This window comes from Paralichthys olivaceus, chromosome 8, assembly GCF_024713975.1.
Source record: "Paralichthys olivaceus isolate ysfri-2021 chromosome 8, ASM2471397v2, whole genome shotgun sequence".
Classification (NCBI taxonomy): Eukaryota; Metazoa; Chordata; class Actinopteri; order Pleuronectiformes; family Paralichthyidae; genus Paralichthys; species Paralichthys olivaceus.
Window position 1 is genome coordinate 8411563 of NC_091100.1, and position 9902 is coordinate 8421464.

Genomic DNA, 9902 nt, shown 5'->3' on the forward strand with positions numbered 1-9902 from the left:
TCACATGACGTGTTTTTGTTGTTTTATTTTTCATGCACGCTGTCCGCCCTAAAGACGACTGGAGACCCACCGTTTTAGCAGACGTGTAAACACAATGAAGCACATCCTGTCCCCTCCTTCCTCTCATTACTGGCCCTTCACCATCAGACTGATGCTACAGCTGCCTGAAAGCACTGCCTGCACTCCCCTTTTGTTCCAGCATCCTCCGCTTCTCTCCACTTAAACTCTATTACTTCCTGCTCTCATCTTTTCCTGCTCTCTGCTCCCCCTCTCTCCAACCTCTCTCCTCCGAACTTTTCGGACCCAAATGGCATCTCTCCTTAGAGCGAAGGAGTCTTTATCACAGTATGCACGTCGTACTGCATCACTGTGTGTTACTATTTTAAGCCATTCTTGTAGAGTGGATCAATGGACGACTATTCTGCCTCACCACTTTGGTCCAGACTGACTGGCGACCACATACCTTTACAATTACATTAGTCCCACGTTACCCCACTGACTTTTCATCCATAGTTACTTGGTCCTTGAGGGGCATCGACCATCTGCCTCCATCTGGTCCTGTCCTCAGCTTCTCCCCGTGTCAGACCCATGTCTCTCAGCTCGGCCAGCACAGGTTCGCCACCATTTTGTCTTGGGCCAACCTTGTTTGTGTTTTCCAGGCGGTGTCCATCTTAAGATGCTCTTCACCCACGCTGATTTCTTTATTCTTCGCTGGATTACACAGAAAACTACCTACATACAGTATATCCGACAAATACTAGAATGATCTGGAGGGGGTGTTAAAATTCACCTCAATGGGGACATTAACTAAATATAATTACAATTCATCCATAATCCAAATCATTTCATTCAAAAACCAAACATAGTAACCTGCTGGTGGCGCTATAGAGAAAGTCAGGGGGTCTCTAACATCATTACGATTCATCCTCTGGTGAACTTGAACGCCGGGCAAATCCATTCCACAATATATCAGTGAGTGATAGAGACATGATTCCAATGTAAAAGTAAAAGACTAATTCTCAGAAATAATTAACAATGATTCTACGACATCATCTTTTTACAAATAAACCACATAATAAACAATATCATGCTGACAACATGTCACGCCCCATGAATGGATTGGTCGGTTACTACATCAGAACTGATATCAAAGATACACCACATCCAGCTGCAGGCTTCTGCCTTTGTTTAACCTTTATACCCTTTTAAGTTAATGCACTATACAACAGACAAGGTCGCATGGGCAGTAAAAACATCCATATGTGTAAATAATATGGAATTGCTCTTGGTTGTATCCACAGGCCTGAATCTATCAACAGAGCCAATAACCAACACAGTGAACGGGCTGTGAAGAGAGTGAACTGCAGGCTGCTGGGTAATAGATTTGGATAATGATGACTCGTCCCTGCAGTAGATAAGTCTGTGTGATGGTTTCATGGTCTTATCAATGGTTCCAGTTATTTCCAAGTCTAAAATTAAATAGCTTTGCTCTCTGCAGGAATGGCATCATATTAACTGCTGAATCATACTATACAAAAACCTGATCCTATGAATGGACGACATTTTTAAAAGCATACAGTATTTTTTGAAAAAGGAAAACAAAAGGACCCGCCCGGTTTTTTCTCCATTAATTACATCTGATCAAGAAAAACATTTTCTAAATGCTCAACACACGTTCAGAGAATTTCCCTTTTCCAGCCCCGAACCATCGCCTGTCTCCCCTGCAGTGGTTGATGCCCAGAATATATAATATACTAATACTGAATAAAACATCAACCACGGCCTGAATACTGATGCTGAGGGAGGACGGATGAGAAAGAAGGGTGTAGAAAAGAGGAGAAAGAAGAAAGCACCGATGTAATGACGACAGATCACCGTCCATAGACCCACCAACGTTTTCCTCCTCCGACTTTCTTCTTTAAACAGATATGAACATCGTTCATTCACGGTTTATGTTTTCTGAATGACGACGTTGAATGAGTTTACCTCACCAGTGCACACATTCAAAATGTGCCGATAGCTTCTAACCAGTGGACAAGCTAAGAATAGCTCTGGTACAGGCTGTGTCTCTCTCTCTCTCTCTCTCTCTCTCATTAACCTCCAGAATATAACGGACATCAGAGCGCTGAGAACTGTGCAGCCCGGATTTCAACCCTCTGGCTTCTGCATGTGCACTCTTGTCAAAAAAGATGTGTATTTAAAGTTCTTCCTCTTTCCATTCAGTGGTTTAAATAAATGTGCGTGATTCATAGAGACGTACAGTATGTCAGACTTGTCACTGAATCATTTCTGGCCACACCTCAGATCTGGAGATGGCAGAAGTCACATTAATATCCTGCTCAAGACAAAAACTCCTTGTTGTAAAGTTCTCCTGAGGATTTATACCCTGTCAGGGAAATGAGTGATACTATTTGTATGAGATCAAATGAGTGAGGTGACATTTTAGACGAACACCAGTCAGAAAACTGTCACTACTACCTTAATATATAGTGAAGAGTCAGGGAACCAGTGAAAGGTTTCACTGTTTGAAAACCTCAGGAAGGGAGCAGCCGTCAGGACCCTGCTTCAAATACCTGAGATAGTTTTGCTGTTTGCTCTTGTCATCAGAGCGGAATAAAATTTATGTCTGTTTACCAAGACCAAGCGAAGGACAGAGGAGCAGCTGGGGAAACGTCTCCTGATGGAAGACATTTCTGAATAAAGGGCTCTACTGTGTTGAGTCCAAATGTTTATTTAGGGGGCGAGGAAAATAATAAGGTAAGGTGAAGAGTAATGGAGGCAGAGGGAAGGAAGGAAAATATATCCAGATAAAAGGATCGGAGGAACACTGCTGCTTGTGCTCTCCCTCTGGACTCCATCCAGTGCAGCATCACTTTTTGCTGCATTGCCGATCCATACTTGGATCAAGGGACAAGGACATCTAATTGTGAGGGGACGACTTCGATGGTGTTTTTATCTTCAGTCTCAAATAGAGAGACATGAAGAGACATGAGGTCTGTAGGTGATACTCGATTCTGTACATCACGATTTATATTGAAGGCCAAATGTCAGGATGAAGTGTGGCACACGATGCGCTCTTAGGTTCAGGGAAATATTGGGGCTTTTTCCACATTCTTCTGATGGCATTTTTTAGAAGGATTAATTAAGATGATAAAAGGGCAGATCACATGATAAATAAAACAGTTGGTAGTTGCAGCCACACCTAGAAATACTAATTATTAAAAAAAAAAGACAGCCTAGCTTAAAATCAACAATATCAATGGATGAAATTAAGCTTGGTAGAAATTTCTCCTGGAGAAATGAGAACCCTGCAGATCACCAGGACTGTCACCCGGCTCATTCGGTCCTCGTGCTCCTCTCAGCGTCTCTTCGCTGGGTTCTCCCTCCCTCTCTGCCACTCCCTGTACCTGCTCACGGCTGCTCTCTGTCTCCCCCTCCTCCCCCTCGCCTGTCTTCTCTTATCGAGCTTTTCTTGCTCCACTCTTTTTTTTGTCCCTCCCGCCCCATCTGTTATCTCCCAGCTGGATCTGTTATACGCTGCACTGCAGTAGGCCGAGCGAGGATCCAGGCTGAATGAGTCACCCACTCACAATCTGCTGCCCCAAAGCCCCTCAGGCTTCAGCCACGTCCAAAAGACCCCGCTGCTGTCCCCGGGCGTGCACGGATCTGCACTGATGCCCACTCACATGCACGCTTGCACACTGCATGCCCCTTTTCAATAGGAAGAAATGCTGGAAATGCCTGCGTGTGCACACACATAAATAAAGAAGTAAACTTAAATGGACCAAGGAATAAATTCCTACGTACCTAATTACTTGCCTTTAAACTATAACCTGGAATGAGACGGTTTTCGGTGGACTAATCAAAATGCTGCATACAAGACAGTGGACTATACAGGGATAAGACATGCAGAGCTGATATTAGTATTCAGCACACACACAGGGAAACCTCATGGAGAACCACGGCTGACTACAAAATAAAGGATTACTGCTCCACTACCCACTGTAAGAAATACACTCTGACCGGACTTGATTATTGCTGCATGATTCTACAACAAGAACAGCAGTAATAGTACAACAACAGTAGTAATAGTATCCAGACACAACAGTCACACACATCCACAGACTATGGCTGCAGTATCGTGACAGTATCTGTTTACATTCAGACCACAAAGGACACGAAGCTTCACGCTGCTCATACACATGTTTCCTAGAAGGTGATGAAAATGCGTTTTTTCTAGCTTTTCTCAGAAACATGTGAAAGCAGAAGTGAAGTTGCTGCTTAAAGTGTAAAATGTCTATCAGCAGATATTCTCGTGTTCTCACTGAAAAGGTTTCACAGGTTGTGTTCAATTTGTGCTGTAAGTAAAATAATTATTCATTATTGAGTTATAATCACAGAGAGAAATAAAATGATATTGGTCTTTTACTTTAGCAGCAGGACTTATTGATTTCTCTGAGCTCAAAATTTGCTCCTGCTCTCAGATATTTTGCTGCTGGAACTTGGATCGTCTGCGCTCCACTTTGAGCTCTTTTGCTCACGCTGCTTCTGTGTGTGTGTAAAACGCTGGGAAAAATTAGTTTGTAAAAATTCCCAAACCAAAGTACCAGAATACCAGGTGTAGTGTTGATGAACGAAATTGTCCCGTCCTGATTGTGGGTGTGTTAGTTTGACTGCCAGTGGTGTAATAATAAAGCCGTGGAGGACGGCACCGCATGAACACATGCACCTGTAGGAGACTCTCAAAGAGGTATAGCTTGAATAAAATATAAAAACATATAGAAATACCATCCAAAATACATCCCTGTGATGAGGTTTTATAATGAATATCTCAGTATGACACATTATAGTTAAAACACTGCATATATGCCTGAAATTTTGATCTGCAGTCTAGATCCCAGCCGACAACATGGTAACTGACTAAATTTAACACATAATACTCAAAAGTACACATAGTAGATGAAAACTCTCTCGCACAGTTTTGTTGTAATTTGCTCTGCTTGCGAGCACTGGGTTGTCCTCAGTATCTGAAGCAGCAGTCGTGATGCAGGACGTAGGACCATTAAATCTACACGGATAAAAAATAATAATCTCTTTTTAAAGATGGAATCCAATGCACTAGACTTCAAACCTGTCACGAAAGAACAAAATGAAGCAGTTTCTACATTTATACGAGGGAACAGCCTCTTTCTGTCATTTTATCTGGGAAAGCTGAAGCACAAACTCCCCAAAGACACCTCTCTGTTTCCTGTCTCTCCCTCACTCTGCCACACTTTCTCCAGCTTCCATGCCATCATCTTTCCTCTCCTCTCGTCTCTACCGCAGTTTCCATTTAATGAACACACTCATGTGTCCCTGCTGCTGCCAGAACATTCTTACTCCATTCAGATAAAACATGCACTCTGCAGCCTTAGAAAATGTACAGCTGCTATTCAAACATGGGGGATGATCAAAATAAAAACAACAAGCTGGTGAGTGCTGAGCTGTGCAGTTTACTCTCCTTCTGAAGCCCCAAATAAAAATCCTCCTCACATTAACATGCTCACATGCACACACCGGATGAGCTGCAGAGCTCCACTCACACTCGACTCTCTCCATGGGCACAGAGGCATCATGTCAGAAGCATCTGCTCAAAGCATGACTCATTTGACTCTGAGGTGAAGTTGACTTGTGACGTAGTAAGCAAACGTCACCTTTAAAAATGTTAAATATAGATTAGTTCTATGCTTCACACAGATTATGTCCAGTTATATATCTTTATTACCAAGGTCCATGGTGAGATGAGCGATGGATTTCTTGGCTAATGAACAAATACATCTAAAAAAAGCTATTAGTAATGGACCTGCTGGGTTTTACCCTTCATGCCTCATGCTTCATCCCTTCTTTTTAAAATGGCAACCGTTATTAATGCGCCACTCTGAGCCCTGGTGTCCTTGGATGAGAGAGAGATGTCTTCTGTCAGGGAAAAGTGTGGTTGTGTGAAATAAATTGCTGTGATGTATGTGAGAAGGTGAAACTGAGGTTGTGTGACCATGCTTTAGTGTGTGTGTGAGTGTGTGGTGTGTGTGTGTGTGTGTGTGTGCGTGTGTGTTAGAATCTCATAAAATCCCAGCAACTCCATTTGGCATTCTGCCGTTTATGAGCCATTCCTCTCACAAGAGTCCATAAAGTATTTTAATGAAGAAATGCTGCAAGCTTCCGTGCACCCGATGAGGATTTTCTGTCTCACACAGCAGCTGATGTACACTTGACTTCAGATTAAGCTGCACGGCTAATTAGCAACTAGTGACACAGAGGCCCATCTGCTCCAATCTACATATAAACCAGTTTGATGGTATTGTGGCTCAATTTATTCAAACTACATATCTTTCCTGATTTTAGGAATTAAGACCAAGAAGCCATGTTCTGTTCTGTCATTAGAGGAGCGATTATAATAACAATATTCATCATGCAACATAATATATGGGTCAACATTCAGCAGCTTTGCTTTACGACTATACTAAAGTAAATTTCCCACTGGTCAAAACATCAACAAACAACTGGCTTTTCTGCAGGGGGAATGGATTCAGCAGTAGACACAGGTTTTATGGCTCAGGTCGGCAGTGATGGAAATGTGACACCAGGGTGAGCGTGCTAATTTGTCTGACAGCGAGGTGAGGGAGCTTCTCAGTTTTTGGTGCGTTTCCGATGTAGAACATGGCGCACAGGGAAAAAAGCAGAAAGGCTCCTCTGCTAAGAGTCAATCGCCCCTTCTTAGTAGGTTTAAAAAACTGTGTATACCTGCAAGCTATTCATATAATGTTGAAAATCAGTGAGAATTAAGTATTTCTCAATATTTTTTTCCAACAAAACACACAATACAATTAAATATATAGATGCCGCTAAACAAATCTGATTACATTAACTCCCTGTTAACATAGTGAAACATCATATCTGACGACGTTTTGTCTGTAACATGAGAGTATTCGATTTGCAACACTAGACAAACAGAGGAAATCCTCACACTGCAGAAGCTGTAAGCAAAACATTTTGAGCTCGACTTCCTTGAAAAAACACGATTTAAATCGTTCTCAAAAAATAATTGCTGCTTAATTTTCTGTCAATCTGCTTTGTGATTGATTAACTCATTATCGCAGCTCTGATTTCATCCAAGTCGCCCCCTCCCTGCTGCGCTAAGTCGTGACTATGAGAGAAGAGCCAGCAATCTGACTTCTTGTGCCATCAATGCAGATACTCATTCTGCCAAATCACGATCCAATTCTTATTAATCCCTGGTTTCAGCCCTTTAATCTCCTGAACTCTCTTCATGTGTTGTGAAGGGGGTCTTCCTACAGTAGCGTTTGAAAATGTGTGTGTGTGTGTGTGTGCGCAAGTAGCCAGATTGCTGGGTCACTACCTTTACGCAAGTCTGGGCCTGGATTACAGAGTTGTGGTAGAGGGATTGAGGGGAGCCTTCTGCTACTGGGAGTCTGGGGAAGAAGACATTTTGTGTGTGTGTGTGTGTGTGTGTGTGAGAGTTGGGGGTGTATAGTTGTGTGCTCGGGGGGGTTAATGTTGAGGAACAGACAGCAGGAGACCACAGAGACAGCTTTCTGAGCCTAGAGCCGACTTAATAGCATTGGGAATAAAACTGATTAATGACGACAGGGCTGTGTAGAAGAATTCTACAAATTCAGATGCGTGTTTTACACACTCAACCACACCTCCTCCACAGTGAGAGTCACATAACTGTATGCATAATTACAGATACAGATACTGATATGCACCCCCCATACCTCTCTCTCTCACACACACACATTTGTGGCAGTAGATAAACATCTGCAGGAAGACAGAGGCCTCAGCTAATGGGAGACAATAGATTCATCACACAGAATTAACACAATCTGTGCAGCCCCGTGTGAGCTGCTGTCCTCTTCCAATCTGGTCAAATGAGCTCCTGATTAAAAATGAGAAGTGTTGACGACGGGGATGTCAGTAGTCTTTTTTAAATTGAACTAGTCTTTGTCATGTAGTGATTTAATCGTCAGTGTCTCAAATGTCCATATGGCATTAACAATGATCTAAACAGCTAATGGCAGCATGAGTTGACTCTATTATCACCATATTTGATCCCAGAATGTTGGAATGTGCTCCTGTCCTTGCAAACTGCCGCCTTAATCTCAGTTATTCTGGTCGAACATGTACAGACACTGACCTTCAGCAGACATTATTAGTGTTACAGTTAAGTCAGTACTCTCCCCTGATCTCTGTCAATTACACACAGAGATGAGGAGTGGTGCAAACTGGGAGCTGTGACGAAGGCAAACAGGGTGAACTGGAGTAAAGGGAAGTGGGGGACATATAAGAGCATGTGTGTGTGAGTCAGCCATGGCTCTAGGTGTCCTGCTGTGTGAGTCTTGAAGCTGATTGTCAGTGTCCCTGTGAGTCACCCCTAGAAACCAACAGCCTCCCTCACATGGCTGGAGCTCTCAGCCAACACCGGAAATAAAAGCCACTCAAAGGCCTGGAGTTAATGGCGAGCAGCAGGGACATGATCTGTTCACACAGGCCTTTAACCATGAAGGTCCCATGGAACACTGGTGATCTGTGGCCCCTGCTGTGATTGGCTCCAAATTAAATGACCGATAACATGTCTGATATCTGGGGAATGACATAAGGAAGATACTGAGATTTAGGGATGAGTTCCAAGCTGCAGCCAAATCAACATGGAGCTGAAAATATTCACCATCACTGGTTTCACATGTGACATTAAGCAGATGACTCAGCTTTAGAGTGGGGACATGTTTAAAATCATCAGTGGGCGTTACGTGCGTTTAGAGGACGCTGGGGTCATGGCGTGCCTCTGCTGCTCCAGGAACGGATTTCCGCCAAGGCGAACTTAACGATTGCATAACACGGTGCGCGGTGGAGCTCCTACCGCGGTCGGTAAAACAGAATCACTCGTCTGAAACGTGTTTTCCTGCAGCGAGATCCGCAGCTCGGATGCTGTTCCTCTGCGGGGAATGTCATCTGAAGGGTACCGAGGGGGAGCCGACCGTCCCCCGGCATCCCCACCAACACCACACCGTCGAGCCATCTGCCTCCCACAGACACGACATCGACTCAAACATCGATTATGCACCAAATAACCACGCGAGGATCGACACGGAGGCTGCAGAGTACGCGAGTAATAAATTACTGCATTGGTGCATTGCTGCAGCACGCGGGTCTTTACAATGGAGCAGGTTTCAGCTCCAGGGCTGCAGCCTGCATCTGAACCAGAGGAGGTGGGACAACACACGAGAGCAGCTGCAGCAGGATGCATTCATGTATAAGCAGTCAGAAGCTGAATCAAACCCCCTCCTCTAAATCACCCCAGTACGAAGATGTGCTATGAGGTAGACTCCTCCATCCCCTCCCCCCTTACCTGAGTGGCTTTGTGGAATTGCTTCTTCAGCCCCGCTACAGACATGGTGGAGGAGAGACGGTGGCTCTAGCTGTGGGAGTGTTATAAATTAAATTGCAGGAGTGCAATGAGGAGAATCTCGGTGCTAATTGTTAGAGGCGATGCTCCTGCAGCAGATATGAGCCCTGTCTACACTGTGGTGCTCAGCAGAGGGATCTCCTGTGAGAAAGGGGCTGACTAAAGCCCGCTCAGCCGATTGGATGTCAAACCCCCACACGTCTAAATCGGCGCTGACGTCGGAGCCAGCTCGTTTTAAAGCGGCCGCCGCCTCCTCTTCACTCTGCTGCTCCAGAGTCAGCCCGAGGAGCTGCTGATCCCAGCTCGTTCACTGGAAGGACGAAGGTTTGAGAGGAGAAAGAAACTGGGGGACATTTCCCATCAGACTAAGATTTCACACTGAGAAGAGATGCAGAGAGAGAAGTTAAAATATCTGGTAACTTCATATGAGCCTTAATAT

General features: G+C 44.1%; 1 protein-coding gene across 4 annotated transcripts in view; it reads right to left on the reverse strand.

Moving 5' to 3' along the window:
- sh3gl2a (SH3 domain containing GRB2 like 2a, endophilin A1) overlaps positions 1–9623 on the reverse strand; it is a 30808-nt gene extending 21185 nt beyond the window's left edge. For 2 of the 4 annotated variants that reach the window (XM_020101357.2, XM_069530595.1), the window contains exon 1: positions 9407–9623. In XM_020101357.2, coding sequence (XP_019956916.1) covers positions 9407–9451 — 45 coding nt within the window. In that variant the 5' untranslated portion in view covers positions 9452–9623. The remainder of the gene's footprint in view (positions 1–9406) is intronic. The other 2 variants (XM_020101358.2, XM_069530596.1) reach the window with 1 other exon arrangement.
- Between the last annotated feature and the right edge of the window lie 279 nt (positions 9624–9902).